The sequence below is a fragment of the Ascaphus truei genome, chromosome 20 (genome assembly GCF_040206685.1).
Source record: "Ascaphus truei isolate aAscTru1 chromosome 20, aAscTru1.hap1, whole genome shotgun sequence".
Taxonomy (NCBI): Eukaryota; Metazoa; Chordata; class Amphibia; order Anura; family Ascaphidae; genus Ascaphus; species Ascaphus truei.
In genome coordinates this window covers 3,549,007-3,571,380 of record NC_134502.1, presented here as the reverse complement: position 1 = coordinate 3,571,380, position 22,374 = coordinate 3,549,007, and the positions used below count along the sequence as shown (strand labels likewise).

At 42.2% G+C, this 22,374-nt stretch overlaps 1 protein-coding gene across 3 annotated transcripts in view; it reads left to right on the top strand.

The window, feature by feature from the left end:
* Nucleotides 1–22,374, top strand: part of LOC142471198 (mucin-3A-like) — an 86,159-nt gene that overhangs the window by 36,985 nt on the left and 26,800 nt on the right. For all 3 annotated transcript variants that reach the window (XM_075577985.1, XM_075577984.1, XM_075577986.1), the window contains 4 exons: nucleotides 530–648; nucleotides 2,939–2,997; nucleotides 7,268–7,413; nucleotides 10,006–10,071. In XM_075577985.1, the coding sequence (XP_075434100.1) occupies nucleotides 530–648; nucleotides 2,939–2,997; nucleotides 7,268–7,413; nucleotides 10,006–10,071 (390 nt within the window). The remainder of the gene's footprint in view (nucleotides 1–529; nucleotides 649–2,938; nucleotides 2,998–7,267; nucleotides 7,414–10,005; nucleotides 10,072–22,374) is intronic.

Below are 22,374 nucleotides of genomic sequence, written 5' to 3'. Positions count from 1 at the left end.
TATAGGGAGAGGTTATATGGAGCAATATGAGGAGTTATAGGAGGGGTTATATGGAGCATTAGGAGGAGTTATAGGGAGAGGTTATATGGAGCAATAAGAGGAGTTATAGGGAGAGGTTATATGGAGCAATAAGAGGAGTTATAGGGAGAGGTTATATGGAGCAATAAGAGGAGTTATAGGGAGAGGTTATATGGAGTAATAGGAGGAGTTATAGGGAGAGGTTATATGGAACAATAAGAGGAGTTATAGGGAGGGTTTATATGGAGTAATAGGAGTTATAGGGAGAGGTTATATGGAGCAATAAGAGGAGTTATAGGGAGAGGTTATCCACTGGAGTAACAGGAGGAGTTATAGGGAGAGGTTATATGAAGCATTAGGAGGTTTTAAGGGAGCGGTTATATGGGTTAATAGGAGTATTTATAGGGAGAGTTTATATGGAGCAATAAGAGGAGTTATAGGGAGAGGTTATCCACTGGAGTAATAGGAGGTGCTATTGATATATATTTTGCTTTTACATTGCTTACTTTAGATAAAGTGGATACTACTGTTAAAGTGGAAGTGAAAATCTCTAGTCGGACTTTCACCGAGGAACTCACAGATGTAAACACTCCAGAATATAAAGACTTTGTCCGTGAATTTAACTTGCAGGTAAGAAAAATATCTCCTCGTGAACTGATTCCTACGTTTGAGATTCACTCACCGTTAGCATTAGTTCAATAATGGCAGATATAGCGTTCAATTTTGCCATATATTCACTAAAGAACATCAGAGGATGTTTGTCATGTTTCACTCCCAAATTTGGATGCAACAAAGAGCGCCCCCTCTCTCACATGCCACTGACCCTATAAAGAATCCCATATACAAAACACATTCCTATTCCATCAGGTGGAGGTGCCTCTTACCCTATTACCTGTAAGGAATCCCATGCCTAAGTCACCATCGTACCACATCTTTGGGAGACACCACTGACCATAATAACTTCTAGGAACCCCACATGATAGATGCCCACTTATCATATTGGAGGGAGGCACCGCTGACCATAATAACTTCTAGGAATCCCACATGATAGATGCCCTCTTATCATATTGGAGGGAGGCACCGCTGACCATAATAACTTCTAGGAACCCCACATGATAGATGACCTCTTATCATATTGGAGGGAGGCACCGGTGACCATAATAACTTCTAGGAACCCCACATGATAGATGCCCTCTTATCATATTGGAGGGAGGCACTGCTGACCATAATAACTTCTAGGAATCCCACATGATAGATGCCCTCTTATCATATTGGAGGGAGGCACCGGTGACCATAATAACTTCTAGGAATCCCACATGATAGATGACCTCTTATCATATTGGAGGGAGGCACCGGTGACCATAATAACTTCTAGGAACCCCACATGATAGATGACCTCTTATCATATTGGAGGGAGGCACCGGTGACCATAATAACTTCTAGGAACCCCACATGATAGATAATCTCTTATCATATTGGAGAGAGGCACCGGTGACCATAATAACTTCTAGGAATCCCAGATGATCGATGCCCTCTTATCATATTGGAGGGAGGCACCGGTGACCATAATAACTTCTAGGAACCCCACATGATAGATAATCTCTTATCATATTGGAGAGAGGCACCGGTGACCATAATAACTTCTAGGAATCCCAGATGATCGATGCCCTCTTATCATATTGGAGGGAGGCACCGGTGACCATAATAACTTCTAGGAATCCCAGATGATCGATGCCCTCTTATCATATTGGAGGGAGGCACCGCTGACCATAATAACTTCTAGGAATCCCTTGTATGCAATGCACTCTCTTACCTTCAGAGGAAAGCAACGCGGACTGCATTAACTTATAGGGATACCTTCTGTGTTGTATTGTATGTCTTTATTTATATAGCACCATTAATGTACATAGCGCTTCACAGTAGTAATATAAGGGGTCATCAAATAAATAACAGATAATATAAATAACAGGTCATGGGAATAAGTGCTTCTGACATAAGAGTAACATTAAGGAAGAGGAGTCCCTGCTCCGAAGAGCTTACAGTCTAATGGGTAGGTAGGGAGAACGTACAGAGACAGTAGGAGGGAGTTCTGGCAAGTGCGTCTGCAGGGGGCCAAGCTTTATGTATCGTGTTCAGAATATCCACAGTGCTATTCATATGCTTCTTTAAGCAAATGTGTCTTAAGGTGGGTTTTAAAGGTGGATAGAGAGGGTGCTAGTCGGGTACTGAGGGGGAGGGCATTCCAGAGGTTTGGGACAGTCAGTGAGAAAGGTTTAAGGTGGGAGAGGGCTTTAGATACCAAGGGGGGTAGAGAGAAGACATCCTTGAGAAGAACGCAAGAGTCGGGATGGTGCATAACAAGAAATTAGGGCTGAGATGTAAGGAGGGGCAGAAGAGTGTAAAGCTTTAAAAGTGAGGAGGAGAATTGAGTGTGAGATGCGGGATTTGATCAGAATCCAGGAGAGGGATTTCAGCAGGGAAGACGCGAAGACTGATTTAGGAAAGAGTAGAGCGATTCTGCCAGCAGCATTTAGGATAGATTGTAGGGGAAACAGTTGAGAGGCAGGAAGGCCGAACAGCAGGAGGTTACAGTAATCGAGGTGGGAGAGAATGAGGGCCTGAGTCAGAGTTTTAGCAGTCGAGCAACAGAGGAAAGGGCGTATCTTCTGTTAAACATACTCATAACATCAAAGGGATCAAACGCTAACCTTATAAACTTATAGGATTTTTTTTTACAAGGGGGGCACTCCTATCATCGTAGGAAGATGCTGCTGACTTATAGGAATCACATACATACGACACCCTGTTATCATATCACACAGAGGTCGTAGTGACGCTCATATATATCTGTGTCATATTTGCATTGATTAAACATAAAGAATTCTAATGATAATGTATTCTTTTTACTTCTCTATTTAAGATGAAAGGGATTTATAGTCAAGTATCAGGATTCAAAGACATTAAAATCATTCAGATAAGGTATGTATTAAATCAGCCTCATAAATCGGTTTATCAACTTTATTCACATAGAACAGTTTATTAACAATGGGTATATGCACATAGGGCAGTTTATTAACAATGGATATATTCACATACAGCAGTTTATTAAGGATGGATATATTCACATAGGGCAGTTTTTAAGGATGGATATATTCACATAGAGCAGTTTATTAAGGATAGATATACTCACATAAGTCAGTTTATTAATGGATGGATATATTCACATAGAGCAGTTTATTAAGGATGGATATATTCACCTAGAGCAGTTTATTAAGGATGGATATATTCACCTAGAGCAGTTTATTAAGGATGGATATATTCACCTAGAGCAGTTTATTAAGGATGGATATATTCACATAGAGCAGTTTATTAAGGATGGATATATTCACATAGAGCAATTTATTAAGAATGGATATATTCACATAGAGCAGTTTATTAAGGATGGATATATTCACATAGAGCAGTTTATTAAGAATGGATATTTTCACATGTCAGTTTATTAAGGATGGATATATTCACATAGAGCGGTTTATTAAGGATGGGTATATTCACATAGGGCAGTTTATTAAGGATGGATATATTCACATAGAGCAGTTTATTAAGGATGGATATATTCACCTAGAGCAGTTTATTAAGGATGGATATATTCACCTAGAGCAGTTTATTAAGGATGGATATATTCACCTAGAGCAGTTTATTAAGGATGGATATATTCACATAGAGCAGTTTATTAAAGATGGATATATTTACATAGGTCAGTTTATTAAGAATGGATATATTCACATAGAGCAGTTTATTAAGGATGGATATATTCACCTAGAGCAGTTTATTAAGGATGGATATATTCACATAGAGCAGTTTATTAAGAATGGATATATTCACATGTCAGTTTATTAAGGATGGATATATTCACATAGAGCGGTTTATTAAGGATGGGTATATTCACATAGGGCAGTTTATTAAGGATGGATATATTCACATAGAGCAGTTTATTAAGGATGGATATATTCACATAGAGCAGTTTATTAAGGATGGATATATTCACATAGGGCAGCTTATTAAGGATGGATATATTTACATTAGTCAGTTTATTAAGGATGGATATATTCACATAGAGCAGTTTATTAAGGATGGATATATTCACATAGAGTAGTTTATTAAGGATGGATATATTCACATAGAGCAGTTTATTAAGAATGGATATATTCACATAGAGCAGTTTATTAAGGATGGATATATTCACATAGAGCAGTTTATTAAGAATAGATATATTCACATAAGTCAGTTTATTAAGGATGGATATATTCACATAGAGCAGTTTATTAAGGATGGATATATTCACATAGGGCAGTTTATTAAGGATGGATATATTCACATAGGGCAATTTATTAAGGATGGATATATTCACATAGAGCAGTTTATTAAGGGTGGATATATTCACATAAGTCAGTTTATTAAGGATGGATATATTCACATTAGTCAGTTTATTAAGGATGGATATATTCACATAAGTCAGTTTATTAAGGATGGATATATTCACACAAGTCAGTTTATTAAGGATGGATATATTCACATAAGTCAGTTTATTAAGGATGGATATATTCACATAAGTCAGTTTATTAAGGATGGATATATTCACATAAGTCAGTTTATTAAGGATGGATATATTCACATAAGTCAGTTTATTAAGAATGGATATATTCACATAGAGCAGTCAGTTTATTAAGGATGGATATATTCACATAGAGCAGTTTATTAAGGATTAATATATTCACATGGGGCAGTTTATTAAGGATGGATATATTCACATAGAGCAGTTTATTAAGGATGGATATATTCACATAGGGTAGATTATTAAGAATGGATATATTCACATAGTCAGTTTATTAAGGATGGATATATTCACATAGGTCAGTTTATTAAGGATGGATATATTCACATAAGTCAGTTTATTAAGGATGGATATATTCACATAGAGCAGTCAGTTTATTAAGGATGGATATATTCACATAGGGCAGTTTATTAAGGATGGATATATTCACATGTCAGTTTATTAAGGATGGATATATTCACATAGGGCAGTTTATTAAGGATGGATATATTCACATAGGGCAGTTTATTAAGGATGGATATATTCACATAGGGCAGTTTATTAAGGATGGATATATTCACATAGGGCAGTTTATTAAGGATGGATATATTCACATAGGTCAGTTTATTAAGGATGGATATATTCACATAGAGCAGTTTATTAAGAATGGATATATTCACATATAGCAGTTTATTAAGGATGGATATTTTCACATAGAGCAGTTTATTAAGGATGGATATATTCACATAGAGCAGTTTATTAAGGATGGATATATTCACATAGAGCAGTTTATTAAAGATGGATATATTCACATAGAGCAGTTTATTAAGGATGGATATATTCACATAGAACAGTTTATTAAGGATGTATATATTCACATAGAGCAGTTTATTAAGATTAAAGAAGCAATCTCTTAACATTTGACTCATGCTCATTATGTAGTTTATTAAGGTTTGATGCATTTTCAGAGCAGTTTATTAAGAATGTACTATTTTTCTTAAAGTTGTTTATTAGGATGGATGTATTAAAAAAAACAACAACAATTTATTGAGAACAGACACATGCTAATAAAGTTTTGTATTGTATTGTATGTCTTTATTTATGTAACGGGTATTCCCTGTGAATACAGACGCTACTACCTGCTGTGCAACCTGTGTGGCCCTCAGGAGCCTAAGCCTCCGCTTGGGGAGCCTGGGGTACATACATATTATACGATCTCGTGGTGCAACACCTCCACCTGGGAGGGATCCCAACGGAGTGGGAGGGGGCCCTCACAGGAAACAATCACATTAAGCGAACAGATGTAAAACAGAACTGGCTTTACTGCATAGCATGTACGTATTTATAAATCAACAGGTGTCCCTCTCTAGAGAGACACTGACTACTGCGTCTCGCAGGACGCTCCCACCTACACCGGGTGATCCCACCCCGTGTCCAGTAACCCCACACAATATGTCCCGCACTCTTTAGGTGAGATGATATGTGTGACTGCGCAGCCACTAGTACGGGTGAGTATAATGTAGGATTGTTGGTGCACTTGAAGAATTGATACCTGCCCGGGGCTCCCACCCGGGTTCCGCAGAATACGACAGGGATTCCGCCCGATCCGACGTCGTCCTCCGCACAGCGTGGGGTGAATTCCAGCGCGGATAATATCACCTTAGTCTCCGGGTCTTTGGTGGCGTTCTGCGCCCAGAACCCACCTCGCAGGGCTGCACGGCTTCAGCGCTGTGTCCCTGACTATCCAACTAGCTAATGGGGCAGTGTCCCTATCTAGGGCCTGTCCCTATAGCACCACAAGCTACACAGTGGCTCAGGACCTAACTGGGACCTTGGGGGCTGCTGGCCTAATGCAGAGGATCACTGACCCCTGCACTCACCTCCTTCCCCTAGCGTGTCCTGGTCCTGACTAACTGCGTAGCTGCAAACCCAAACAATGTATCTCTTCTTGCCTGCAGGGCAATACTTCAGCCCTATTGGCTCCCTGGAGTCATGTGGCTCTGCCCCTATGCACCCTGGGGGCTGGCAGTCCTGTCTCGCGCATGCGTGAGCTATTTGGGACCTCCCGCGCTAGTTGGCTCCTGCGCATGCGCAACAGCACTATACATGGCGGCGCCCTGCTTCCCGAGCCGCCGGGACCCTCGCGACGCGACCGCGGCCTTAGCAACGGCCCGATCGCATCCCTGGCAACCGGCCCACTCGCGTCCCCGGCAACCGGCCACAACTCACAGGTAACGCGCTGCTCGCGCACCTGCCCCCTCACTTCCTCGCGCGCGGTGGCTGTGCGCTCTGGAAGGAGGGGGGTCAGCTAGAACAAGGGGGGGACCTGGCTACATCTATATAGCGCCAAAAGTGTACTCAGCACTTCACAAAGAATACAGTACAGGGAATTATAATAATACAATAAGTGCAGCAAAATCAGACAATAGGAAAGGAAATCCCTGCCCCGAAGAGCTTACACTCTAAAGGTTTGATTGGAAACTTACAGAGACAGTAGTTTATTATCATTTACAGATTCCTATAAAGCAATTTACTAAGAGTAGAAGCACTTTGAAAAAAAAAAACCCAGTTTATTTACAGATGACTACTTCTTATGGAACCATTTATTGAGAACAGATTCCTTCTTATAAAGCAGTTTATTATTATTATTTTCTCCAGGAATGGAAGTATTGTTGTTGATCACGATGTTATTGTGGAAACCGATTACAAGTCAAATATCACGGAGGAATACCAGACGATATATCAGAATATAACGCACAGTCTCAACAGGGCTGCTCAATCCACACTGGAATGCAATTCTTCAAGTAAGAACCTCATTCATCTTTATTAATCTGGTAATTAACACATTTAGAGTACTACACTCATTAGGGGTTGATTGACAAAAGTTCATGGCAAAAGCACGGAGCAATTTTATGTTATACACCCCTGTAGACTCCTCTCTCATGCAACATTCCAAAAATGGAACACGCTGATTGGCCTAGGCGGCTGGTATACACAAATCTTGCCCCCGTCCACCTACATACGTACAATTCACGGGGGTGAGTGGAGATTATTTCCACAACAGCAGTTTTGGTTGAAAATTCTTGACTGATTTGGCTCTGGGAATAGCAGCTTAATAGAGAATTTGCAATATTATTTATTGTATTATATTCGTGAATGAACAGCTTAATTAAGAAACTGAGAATATAAATAGCATTTATTATTGTTGGTTTTCCCCCCCCATTGCTTTACATAGCTAAATGTATATTATATCAATGTATATGTTATGTAACATGTATTATTTCTCTTTTTTATTATTTCTTTAAGAAGCAAAGAGAAGAATGTGATAGCTATATTTGTTGTAGATTGTGATAAGTTTTATAGGACTAATATTCAATGGTTTTCTTTAGATTCAATTATAGTATACATAGCTTTTTTAAACCTCATAGGTTTCTGTTTGTGAATACTAGAGAATTATGCACCAAAAAAATGTGAATTTTGTGCCAAAATGCCCGATTTCCGAAGACAGGCAGGCAGACAGACAGACACACAGACACACAGACAGATAGACACACAGACAGAAAGATAGACAGATAGAAGGATAGACGGATGGACGGATGGACGGATGGACGGATGGACGGATGGACGGATGGACGGATGGACGGATAGATAGATGGATAGATAGATAGATGGATAGATGGATAGATAGATATATAGATGGATAGATAGATATATAGATGGATAGATAGATATATAGATGGATAGATAGATATATAGATGGATAGATGGATAGATACACAAATACAAAAATAGACAAATTGATAGATAGATTAATTGACAGATAGAGAGATAGATGGCTGAACTGCACTACTTTGAGCGCCGTGACCCCCTCTTTCCCCAGATATTTACTTTTCCATGTGCCGGTGTTTCTATTTCATTTTGGAAAATCAATATGGCTGCCACCCAAGCCTCGCTCCAATGGACCAATAAGAAGCCACCATGTCATCAGACCATGACATGGCATCCCATTGGAGACCCCAGTAGCCATTTTTCTTTCATTTTATTGGCACATAAAAAGATAAATATTTCCTTTGAAATATCGTAGGACCTCCCAGATCTAGGAATCCATCTGCTTGGCCCATATCTGGAAGCCATATCTCCAGAGGACATAAACTGGAGATGGTGCAGCACAAAGATGGTGCCTATCAGGAAAGACTAAGGGAACTTAATATGTCCAGATCAGAGGATAGACAAAGAGGGGAGATCTGATAGAAAACTTTAAAATATAAAAAGGGTTTCAACAAAGTACATGAAGAAAGTTTATTCCAGTGAAAGAGAGACGAGCTAGAACAAGAGTCCGTTCTCTGAGGCTGGAGTGTGGCAGCTAAGGGGAAATGTGAGGAAGCGCTTCTGCACAAAAGTGTAGGGAATTCATGGCATAGCCTTCCAACAGAGGTAGAAGGGGGTAATACAATAAGCAAATTCACACGCCACCATCACAACTACCACGACATCCATCATTATCACCACCACATCACCATCACAGCCACCACCACCATCACAGCACCATTAACAGCACCATCAGCATCCCCAACACCATCACCACAACCCCATCACCATCCCCACTACCACCCTCACCAGCACCCTCACCACCATCACCATCCTCATCCCTCTCACCACTACCACCATCACCACCACTATCACCACCACAACCATCACCACCACTGTCACTATCACCACCATCATCATCACAACCATAACCAACACCACCCTCACCATCACCACCACCATCACCACGATCATCACCATCATCATCACCACCACCATCATCATCACCACCACCATCACCATCATCACCACCACCAACATCAAACCCACCCTCACCATCATCACCACCGTCATCACCATCACCACCACCATCATCATCATCATCACCATCATCCCCACCATCAACATCCCCCCCATCACCACTACCACCACTAACACCTTTTCCACCACCACCGGTAGCACTTGTGCTCCTGTCCTAGTACACTGAAAAGAGAGAGAGGCCACCTTCAAACAACATGTGGACAGACACCTGTGCATGAGAAATTGGCACTGCTGAAATACCTGGGAAATATGCTAGTAGGATATGCAAATGACTCCTTGTTTTTGCATATAATTAGCTTTGTGGACTGGTGTTAACCTTAGGGAACATAACATCCATAACTGAGCCTTGAATTAACGGACCTTTGTGGATTTTACCCTACGTCTCTTTATTGTTACTGTAGGTAAAAGACTCAGATACATCATTCTTTCATATCAATCATCAGGTACATTAACAAAAAAGGAGTATAAAAAAAATGATAGTTTCAAGTGTTTTTATTTGATCTTATGAATATTATTCAATATTAACCCGTGTCCGGGTTGTTTTTCAGCTTTTCTCTGTTTTGATGCTAATGCCACCAAGGTGACAGAAATGGAGGTGAACTTTGACCCTGCAGGTATGAGATTAAATACAGTTAAATGAAATTGAATATACATCTTAATGATCATGTTCTTTACATCTTGTATATGAATGAGGTGTTATAAGGAGCTAATGCCCAATAATATACAGGCATACCCCGGTTTAAGGACACTCACTTTAAGTACACTCGCGAGTAAGTACATATCGCTCAATAGGTAAACGGTAGCTCACGCATGCGCCTGTCAGCACGTCCTGAACAGCAATACCGGCTCCCTACCTGTACCGAAGCTGTGCGCAAGCGGGGAGACTATAGAGCCTGTTACAAATGCGTTATTTACATCAGTTATGCACGTATATGACGATTGCCGTACAGTACATGCATCGATAAGTGGGGAAAGGTAGTGCTTCACTTTAAGTGCATTTTCACTTTACATACATGCTCCGGTCCCATTGCGTATGTTAATGCGGGGTATGCCTGTATATATATATATATATATATATATATATATATATATATTGTGACAAACAGCTTACTTCGGGGCTCCGCTGCTTGTCCGGGACGGTTAGAACACGGTCTTTTGGGGTAGGTTAAATGAGGAGGCGTCACGTACTGTTCCTTTAAACAGGCTATGCCTGGTTTATTCAGTCCCAGGCACTGAGACTGCCACAGTGCATACAACAAAACACATCAAAACAAAAACTGCTCACCTGAGCGATAACTTAACTTAGATTTCCCTAACTCAGGGTGGAAGTGGCTTTTCCACTTTCCAACAACAAAACAAGGTACTTTTGCAGAGTTAGCCAAATGAATAGAACAATTGAACCTGTGTGGGGAAGGGGCTTCTCCCCACTGTGTTCAGCAGCCTTCCAGGCTCTGGAGAAGAGACAAGAGCAAACAGGAAATCAGTCTTACATACCTGATTTCTAATTAGCATGACAGGTGACAGAAATCCCTCAGTTCCAGCGCTTGCCCAAAACTGTGGGATGGAGTGCATGTATTATAAGGCTGCACTCCCAGGCCAGACAGGATAGAAACTGTTCAGTATCCTGGGAGCCCTATATATGGAATTTATTACCATCCCCTGGTTTCTGTCACATATCCTCCCCCCCAGCTCAGACCCTGAGGGATGAGCGACCATGGATATTAGGGAGTGCATCCTTGACAACCCGTCAGCATTGCCATGTTTGTGCCCTGACCTGTGTTCCACAGAAAATTTAAAGGGTTGTAGGCTTAGGAACCACCTGGTCACTCTAGCATTCTTTTCCCTGTTTTGACACATCCAGGTAAGGGGTGCATGATCTGTGACCAACCGGAATTTTCTCCCCAACAGGTAGTATTTGAGCGTCTCTACAGCCCACTTTATTGCGAGACACTCTTTCTCTACTATGGAGTAATTTTTCTCCTGGGGATTTAGTTTCCTACTTAAATAAAGGATGGGGTGTTCCTCACCTTGAGACTCCTGGGAGAGTACCGCCCCCAGCCCTACCTCAGATGCGTCGGTTTGGACTACGAACTCTTTGGAGAAGTCAGGTGTGACCAACACTGGTTGGGCACAGAGAGCTTCTTTCAGGCTTCTAAAGGCCTGTTCAGTTTCGGGGGACCACTTTACCATAAGCGGTCCTCTTGCTTTTGTGAGGTCGGTTAGTGGGGTTGCCTTAGTCGCAAAATTGGGAATAAACCTTCTATAGTACCCAATTAACCCCAAAAAGGTCCTTACTTGTTTTTTTGTAACTGGCCTTGGCCAACCTTGTATCGCCTCCACTTTGAGTGTTTGGGGTTTGAGTAAACCTCTGCCAATAGAATACCCCAGATACTTGGCCTCCTCCAGACCAATGGTGCATTTAGCGGGGTTAGCAGTTAGTCCAGCAGACCGAACTGCGTCGAGCACAGCTTGGACCTTTGGAAGGTGGGATTGCCAATCTTCACTATGGATTACCACATCATCCAGGTAGGCAGCAGCATATCGAGCATGTGGTTTTAAAATTTTAGCCATCATTCTTTGGAATGTGGCGGGAGCTCCATGTACACTGGCGACACACTTTATTCGAGCACGGCTAGTCCCGCGAATTCGGGTATACTCGGGTGTATTCAGGTTTCTGATATTTTTCAGCCAGAGTGCATTGCGTTATTTTCCGGCAGGAATTTAAGCTTTTTATTCCGGCTGGTTACAATACTGCAATGCCGTCAAAATACACATGGTGGCGCTTGCGAGCTATTCTCTGTGAAGCCGTCCCCTATAATGAATTGTAATGCAGTATATATATATATATATACAGTACTGTATAACAACAACCCCTGTAAGCCCTAACATACAGTACTGTACAGTACTGTACTGTACTGTATATGCACATACATAAATGATACTACTGTATGGGCGGCGGGGGCGAGATGTGTTTGCAGCAGAGAGAGATCCGCTGCTCTCTCTCTGCGCAAACATCCACACATTAAAAATTATTTGAAATACATTTTTATTGATAGTGTAGATGTGCAGGGGGTCTCCGGAGCTGAACCGCGTTGGTTTTAGGTCTGGGGACCCCGTGCCCCCCGAGATACAGGCCCCTTTAGGGGGTGCCGGTAGCCCTCTGCTTGGTTTAAAGGTCCGATCACGTGATCGCGGCCTGTAAACCAAGCAGAGCAGAGGGATACCGGCACCCCCTAAAGGGGCCTGTATCTCGGGGGGCACGGGGTCCCCAGACCTGAAACCTGTGCGCTTCTGCTCTGGAGACCCTCTGCACATGTACACTATCAATAAAAATGTATTTCAAATGTATTTATTGTCATTTATTTATTTATTTATTTATATTTATTTATTAATTGTGCTGCTGCTGCAAGTCGTAAACTCACACCAAGGGCCAAACACCCCCCTCACCCCCAATAAAAAAAATTCACGCACAGCAGCCCCACAATTAATAAATAAATCTAAATAAATAAATAAATAAAGACATGAAGAGAAATAAATATATACTGTACAGTATATACTTTGTATATATATATACACTGTATATATATATATATATATATATATATATATATATATATATATATATACAGTATACATATATACACTGTATATATATATATATATATATATATATATATATATATATATATATATATATATATATATATACAGTATACATATATACACTGTATATATATATATATATATATATATATATACATACTGTATGTGAGTGAAAAGAGAAAAAAGTAACCCGTATGGGAGAATAAACAGTACATGATTTAAAAACACTTAAAAAAGAGGCATGGACCCTTAAACACTAATGAACAGCACTAGGGAACGACACACACTGTCAACCCTAAACATGAAAAGGATAGTGACTCAAAAAACACTAGGGAGAATCAAAGTGAATCACAATAGGTTACTGGGTTTAAAGGCACCTACTGTATACAACGCTAAGGATAATGCACACTACACACCAAAAGGTAGACTTGTCAAAGTATAAATGACAGTCTCAAAGCATCACACATCTGCATTAGCATACAGTAATATACAGTAACCAATGCCTACAGCACAAATCATGTGTAGGAAAGGTGGTAAGGTGGAATGAAATCCCTAGATGTGTAGAGCAATGAAGTTAATGAATAGCATACTGTACAGTATAAAACATAACATTACAATCCACACAGTACATTGCATTTACAGTACATTGTATACTGTAAATGATGCATAGCATTAAATCTATGCACCATATACAGTACTGTACATTCTGCAAATGAATGTTAACAATATAATTGCAAGCTACTCTACCAGTAAATACTGTACAAACACTTCCAAACAAGTCAACTTAACTACAGTATTTTAACCAAGCAAGTAAACCAAAATCAATATATACTGTAAGTAACAACCAGAAAAGACAATTTAAAAACAAACTAACCCTTACAATACCAAGGATTACATCTATCTAATTGTAAAAAACCTTATACATTATACACAGCATTGTTTAAAAACCCCTTCCCCCCTAATGTTTGTGTTAAGCAGATTACACTGAAGGGAGAGAGATATAAAGGCCTAAAGCCCCTTCCCCCCTAATGTTTCTGTTAAGCAGATTACACTGAAGGGAGAGAGATATAAAGGCCTAAAGCCCCTTCCCCCCTAATGTTTGTGTTAAGCAGATTACACTGAAGGGAGAGAGATATAAAGGCCTAAAGCCCCTTCCCCCCTAATGTTTCTGTTAAGCAGATTACACTGAAGGGAGAGAGATATAAAGGCCTAAAGCCCCTTCCCCCCCTAATGTTTCTGTTAAACAGATTACAGTACATTGAAGGGAGAGAGATTTTACAGAAACACACATTAGGGGGGAGGGGGCTTTAAACAGATTACATTGAAGGGAGAGAGATGTTTCTGTTACCAGTAAATCTCCCTCCCTGCATTGCTAACCACCCTCACCCCCTACCCACATACCGTTAACCCCCCCCCCCATCCTGGCCATGGCCCCTCCGCTTCTGCAAAACAGACACAAAAATTAAAACATACAAAGTAATGTCCCCTAACCCCTTAATCACCATAGCGGTTATTAACCGCTACAGTCATGAAGGGGTTAACCCACCCTCACCCACCCACCACTCGGGATGCCTACATACCCTCCCACACTAACCCCCCCCCCCCACCCGTGAGGCCTAACCACCCAGTCAGTACCCACAAGGGAGGCCTACCCACATACCGTTGGGGAAACACCCCACCCCCACCCCAGTACCCACAATAAAAACAGTACAATCACCCACAATAAACAGCATTCTATTTATTAAATACATTACCCACCCCCTGTGCCCCCCCCCCCCCATAAATACAAGATTTATTCTTTTACATTCAGGGTCCATAACGTAGCCCCACGCTAGTCCCCGGTGGGCTGGCAGGGCACCTGGACAGACCTACAGTTTACCAGCAGCATTCCACAGGTTCTGGAGGCCTGCTGGTGGATCCTGCCAGCACCATGGCGCTCAGGTGGTCTCCTTGGGTCACCGTGAGCCACAATTGGGTCCACACGGTAGGCCCAAGGATGTCTGGGAGCCCCGGGTCAAACCCACAGGTGTCTGCGGGGCCTCGGGCGGTTCCCATGGGGGTCTGGGGAACTCACGGGTGCTCACTACGGGTCCGCGGTGCCCCCACAGAAGTGGGACCACACATCATCATCCCCGCACCTACGGCTCGGAGGTGCCCCCACAGAAGTGGGACCACACATCGTCATGCCCGCAGACTACGGGTCCGCGGTGCCCCCACAGAAGTGGGACCACACATCATCATCCCCGCATGTGTCACCCGTGGAACCACCAGCCTGCTACCCTTTAGGATACCCGAGGATTCCCCGCGGGTGGTCTCCAGAGGTCCCACGCAAAACCACGGAAGTAACCCTGAATGTAAAAAAAATAAACCTGGCCTATACATTCAATACATACACCCTCCCCCCCAACACCTACAGTACAATAATGTGCAAAATAACTATTATCCAGATATGGATAATAGATTAATTGCCCATTATTAAAAACATTAACTAGCATATACAAATAAATAAAGTACTACTGACCTCATCAATACGAAGTGTCCGTTGCCAGCAAAATCCTTGTCTTGTCCACAACATACATAGCAAATACAAAGCCAATACATTGCAATTACATTCAGATATCAATTAACCCCTTAAACACCTTATCGGATAATAACCGCAAAGGTAATTAAGGGGTTAAGCCACACAGGCACGATACCCACCCTTCACCCATGAATTTGTACTGTGGCTTCATCATGCAACTATATATATATACTGTATATATATACATACAGAGAGACAGAGAGAAAGAGAGAGAGAGAGATATATACAGTATATATATATACACACGTTATATACACACCCATGATAAACCAAATATACAGTACAAATAAATGTAGAAGGGTTATCAAAACCATACTGTTCTACAACCAAACACTTCTCCATACAGACACTACATTAAAATCAATTTCCTTTAAAAATTCTAACTGATCTCACAATCTACTGTACTGTATATGATCACAAACCAATGAAAAAAGTCACATTCCAAAATGCATAAAATCTATGCACCATACTGTATACATTCTGCAAATTAATCAACGTAAACAAAAATCAATTAGCAATCATTATTTAGATCTCTAAACATTTCACACTCAATCATGAACAATGAAACCATTAACAGATTCACGCCTAGAGCAGAACAATTAAGCCTTTGAAAAAATATAAGTACCGACAAAAATACAACCTTTCCAAACCAAGCCTACAGTACCTACAGTATCCCTGACCTTCCTCAAACACACAATACAATACCAAGGAATACATCTACAGTATCTAATTTTAAAATACTTTAAACTCACAAAATAATTAAAAACACATCTAATCCAGCTTTTAAAACATCATCATTTCTTACCCTGAATGTATACTGTACAGTATATCTCTCTAGACATATATATTGTACATACATACATACAGTGGCAAGAAATGATATACCACAAAAAAAAAAAAAATACACAGGTTAAAAAACCTTTTGAAAAAATTAACAAGTTAAATAAAATACATTTCTTTACTGTAGTTCACTTACCATTACTTGCCCCCACCGACTCCCGTTGCCCAGCTTACTCACGAACCAATCCACGATCAGGAACCCATAAAATAATAAACCATTGAAAATAATAAACATTAAACTAAAAATCCAAACCAATCCACGGGTCTTCTACTTGTAATACACCTTCATCTGTATTCTTCTTTCTTCTATCTCCTTCCGGGCGGGGCAGGGCGTGGTCTTCTTTCCATCATCGGCCACGCCCTTGTCTTTTTCCTTCTCCGGAGGTCCTTCCTCCGCGGCGTCTGGCTGCAAAATGAGACGACATAGGCTTTTAAAGGCCTATGACGTCACATTTTGCGTCATGGTTCCCACGGTCCTGATTGGACCGTGAAAGCCATGTGTTTTGGCCGATAATAAAAAAATGATGACGTCACTTAAAGGGAATGAAAGCACAGCCAATCAGAATGGCTTTGCTTCAATTGCCTTTAAGTTGACGTCATGAAAAGGCACATGGCCGTGCACACATGGTACTAGAGCCAATCAGAGCGTGGGAACTTTATCCCTACTCTGATTGGCTCTGGTATACCATGTGTCAGGGGCTTGGGGGAGAAAGGATGTGACGTCAATGAAAACCTGTCACGTGGTACGGTAGCCAATCAGAGCGTGGGAACTTTATCCCTACTCTGATTGGCTCTGGTATACCATGTGTCAGGGGCTTGGGGGAGAAAGGATGTGACGTCAATGAAAACCTGTCACGTGGTACGGTAGCCAATCAGAGCGTGGGAACTTTATCCCTACTCTGATTGGCTCTGGTATACCATGTGTCAGGGGCTTGGGGGAGAAAGGATGTGACGTCAATGAAAACCTGTCACGTGGTACGGTAGCCAATCAGAGCGTGGGAACTTTATCCTTATTGACGTCACATCCTTTCTCCCCCAAGCCCCTGACACATGGTATACCAGAGCCAATCAGAGTAGGGATAAAGTTCCCACGCTCTGATTGGCTACCGTACCACGTGACAGGTTTTCATTGACGTCACATCCTTTCTCCCCCAAGCCCCTGACACATGGTATACCAGAGCCAATCAGAGTAGGGATAAAGTTCCCACGCTCTGATTGGCTCTAGTACCATGTGTGCACGGCCATGTGCCTTTTCATGACGTCAACTTAAAGGCAATTGAAGCAAAGCCATTCTGATTGGCTGTGCTTTCATTCCCTTTAAGTGACGTCATCATTTTTTTATTATCGGCCAAAACACATGGTTTTCACGGTCCAATCAGGACCGTGGGAACCATGACGCAAAATGTGACGTCATAGGCCTTTAAAAGCCTATGTCGTCTCATTTTGCAGCCAGACGCCGCGGAGGAAGGACCTCCGGAGAAGGAAAAAGACAAGGGCGTGGCCGATGATGGAAAGAAGACCACGCCCTGCCCCGCCCGGAAGGAGATAGAAGAAAGAAGAATACAGATGAAGGTGTATTACAAGTAGAAGACCCGTGGATTGGTTTGGATTTTTAGTTTAATGTTTATTATTTTCAATGGTTTATTATTTTATGGGTTCCTGATCGTGGATTGGTTCGTGAGTAAGCTGGGCAACGGGAGTCGGTGGGGGCAAGTAATGGTAAGTGAACTACAGTAAAGAAATGTATTTTATTTAACTTGTTAATTTTTTCAAAAGGTTTTTTAACCTGTGTATTTTTTTTTTTTTTGTGGTATATCATTTCTTGCCACTGTATGTATGTATGTACAATATATATGTCTAGAGAGATATACTGTACAGTATACATTCAGGGTAAGAAATGATGATGTTTTAAAAGCTGGATTAGATGTGTTTTTAATTATTTTGTGAGTTTAAAGTATTTTAAAATTAGATACTGTAGATGTATTCCTTGGTATTGTATTGTGTGTTTGAGGAAGGTCAGGGATACTGTAGGTACTGTAGGCTTGGTTTGGAAAGGTTGTATTTTTGTCGGTACTTATATTTTTTCAAAGGCTTAATTGTTCTGCTCTAGGCGTGAATCTGTTAATGGTTTCATTGTTCATGATTGAGTGTGAAATGTTTAGAGATCTAAATAATGATTGCTAATTGATTTTTGTTTACGTTGATTAATTTGCAGAATGTATACAGTATGGTGCATAGATTTTATGCATTTTGGAATGTGACTTTTTTCATTGTTTGTGATCATATACAGTACAGTAGATTGTGAGATCAGTTAGGATTTTTAAAGGAAATTGATTTTAATGTAGTGTCTGTATGGAGAAGTGTTTGGTTGTAGAACAGTATGGTTTTGATAACCCTTCTACATTTATTTGTACTGTATATTTGGTTTATCATGGGTGTGTATATAACGTGTGTATATATATATACTGTATATATCTCTCTCTCTCTCTTTCTCTCTGTCTCTCTGTATGTATATATATACAGTATATATATATAGTTGCATGATGAAGCCACAGTACAAATTCATGGGTGAAGGGTGGGTATCGTGCCTGTGTGGCTTAACCCCTTAATTACCTTTGCGGTTATTATCCGATAAGGTGTTTAAGGGGTTAATTGATATCTGAATGTAATTGCAATGTATTGGCTTTGTATTTGCTATGTATGTTGTGGACAAGACAAGGATTTTGCTGGCAACGGACACTTCGTATTGATGAGGTCAGTAGTACTTTATTTATTTGTATATGCTAGTTAATGTTTTTAATAATGGGCAATTAATCTATTATCCATATCTGGATAATAGTTATTTTGCACATTATTGTACTGTAGGTGTTGGGGGGGAGGGTGTATGTATTGAATGTATAGGCCAGGTTTATTTTTTTTACATTCAGGGTTACTTCCGTGGTTTTGCGTGGGACCTCTGGAGACCACCCGCGGGGAATCCTCGGGTATCCTAAAGGGTAGCAGGCTGGTGGTTCCACGGGTGACACATGCGGGGATGATGATGTGTGGTCCCACTTCTGTGGGGGCACCGCGGACCCGTAGTCTGCGGGCATGACGATGTGTGGTCCCACTTCTGTGGGGGCACCTCCGAGCCGTAGGTGCGGGGATGATGATGTGTGGTCCCACTTCTGTGGGGGCACCGCGGACCCGTAGTGAGCACCCGTGAGTTCCCCAGACCCCCATGGGAACCGCCCGAGGCCCCGCAGACACCTGTGGGTTTGACCCGGGGCTCCCAGACATCCTTGGGCCTACCGTGTGGACCCAATTGTGGCTCACGGTGACCCAAGGAGACCACCTGAGCGCCATGGTGCTGGCAGGATCCACCAGCAGGCCTCCAGAACCTGTGGAATGCTGCTGGTAAACTGTAGGTCTGTCCAGGTGCCCTGCCAGCCCACCGGGGACTAGCGTGGGGCTACGTTATGGACCCTGAATGTAAAAGAATAAATCTTGTATTTATGGGGGGGGGGGGCACAGGGGGTGGGTAATGTATTTAATAAATAGAATGCTGTTTATTGTGGGTGATTGTACTGTTTTTATTGTGGGTACTGGGGTGGGGGTGGGGTGTTTCCCCAACGGTATGTGGGTAGGCCTCCCTTGTGGGTAGTTAGTGGGTGAGGGTTGAGGGTGGTTAGGCCTCACGGGGTGGGGGGTTAGAGTGGGAGGGTATGTACAGTAGGCGTCCCGAGTGGTGGGTGAGGGCGGGTTAACCCCTTCATGACTGTAGCGGTTAATAACCGCTATGGTGATTAAGGGGTTAGGGGACATTACTTTGAAAGTGTTATTTTTGTTTCTCTGTTTTACTGTACAGCAGCGGAGGTTGCCATGGGTAGTGGGTAGTGTATTGAATGTATTTATTGGTTATTATGCCTTAACCCCTTCATTACCTTAGCGGCTATACGCTATGCTAATGAAGCCTCGTTTCTGAACTTTTAATAATATTGTGCAGGAGCAGGGGGTCCCCTGAGATTAGATTTCTGTCTCAGGGAACCCCCTGCTCACTCTACAATATTATTAAAAAGACAGAAATGCTGCTTCTTTACCATAGCGCATAGCCGCTAAGCTAAAGAATGATTCTTTAATGATGTGTGTGTTTTATTCACAGTGTAGATGTTCTCCGGAGCTGAAGCGCACAGGTTTCAGGTCTGGGGACCCCGTGCCCCCCGAGATACAGGCCCCTTTAGGGGGTGCCGGTATCCCTCTGCTCTGCATGGTTTACAGGCCGCGGTCACGTGATCGCGGCCTGTAAACCAAGCAGAGCAGAGGGATACCGGCACCCCCTAAAGGGGCCTGTATCTCGGGGGGCACGGGGTCCCCAGACCTGAAACCTGTGCGCTTCAGCTCCAGAGACCCCCTGCACATCTACACTATCAATAAAAATGTATTTCAAATGTATTTATTTGTATTTATTTATTTATTTATTTATTGCGGGGATGCTGTGTGTGATTATTTTTTATTGTGTTTAGCGGGGGTGGGTGACGGGGTTTATAAATGTGAGTTTATAAATAAAATAAAGAATATTATTTATAGGGGCCTTAGAACAGAAGTTCCCACGCCAATTGCGCGCTCATTGCTCTTTTGTTACAATGTTGCTGGTCTTGCGGGTTTGCAGTCTGGCAGCAAAAAGCAGTTTGTACTGTAGTACTGTGTGTGAGATAAAGTAACCAGTTCTTTTATTGCTGAAGTCGCCACTAAAAACTTTTATTTACAAATACAGTACAAAAACCGTGCAACACACAACAACATACAGTATCCTTTGTTTAAGTACAGCAGGTACTATAGGGTAAAACATGTACTGTACAGTACAGCACAACATTACAGTATGGTCTCACTGAAAGTCCTCCCCATTTTCCAGCCATGGCCGATGCCTTGCATGGCGCAAAACGCCATTAATGCAGTCTCTAACGCCTCTCATTACAGGATCTGTAACAGGATAATAGCGCTGCATTTCTTCCACAATCTTTTTCCTTAAATTGGCAGGAAGGGCATTTTTTTGGCGATTCCCATCATAGTTCACTTTGAACACCCACTCGCAGTACAATGTGTAGGGAACATGGTGTTTAAATATGATCAAGGCATACTTGTGTGGTATACCAGCACTCCTCACCCTATACTTCTCCCTCAGCGCCGGTGGCAGATCGCACAGGGAGATGTCGGGCACTGTTTGTATGCGAGCGGGTGTAGGAAGTCTTTTGTGAGCGGGTGTACTTGAGGCGATGGGCAATGGTAGGGTGTCTGGGAGGAAGCTTTCCTCTGGTAGTGGTCGCCGGGTTGTCTCCTGGCGTGGTCTTGATGGGGTTGTCATGTCCTCCTCAATAGCATAGTACACTGTATCTTCTGGTGGAGGGGGTGCGCTTGGTGATGGAAGGGGGTCGAAGGTACCATGCATCACATCCATGTCACCCCCCTGCTCCAGCGTCGGGGAAACAGGGGCATTAACACCGAGCAAATAATGTATGCCCGCTATGTCTGCCTCTATCTTGTCCATCCGTTGATCCATACGTTGCTCCATATGTAGCATCCCTTGCTCCATATGTAGCACCGACTCCAGAAGCAGATCTAGCTTTGCCAGCACACTAGAATTCCCGGGGAGATCCACACTTAGCCCATTCAGGATCCGGTCCAACGAGCTGCTTGTGCATGGCATCTGGAGATCTGGGGGGATGGGTGCAACGGAGGATGAGATGGGGGTTCCCTGGAGAGAAGCGGCATCGATGGAGAGTGGAAGAGGTGACCTGGGGATGCCCGGTACAGGAGAAGCTGCAGCGTGGTGGAAGAGGGATGGAGAAGGTGACCGCTGGATTTCCGGGAGAGAAGCAGAGTCGTCCAAGAGCAAAGGAGACAGTGACCCGTTGAT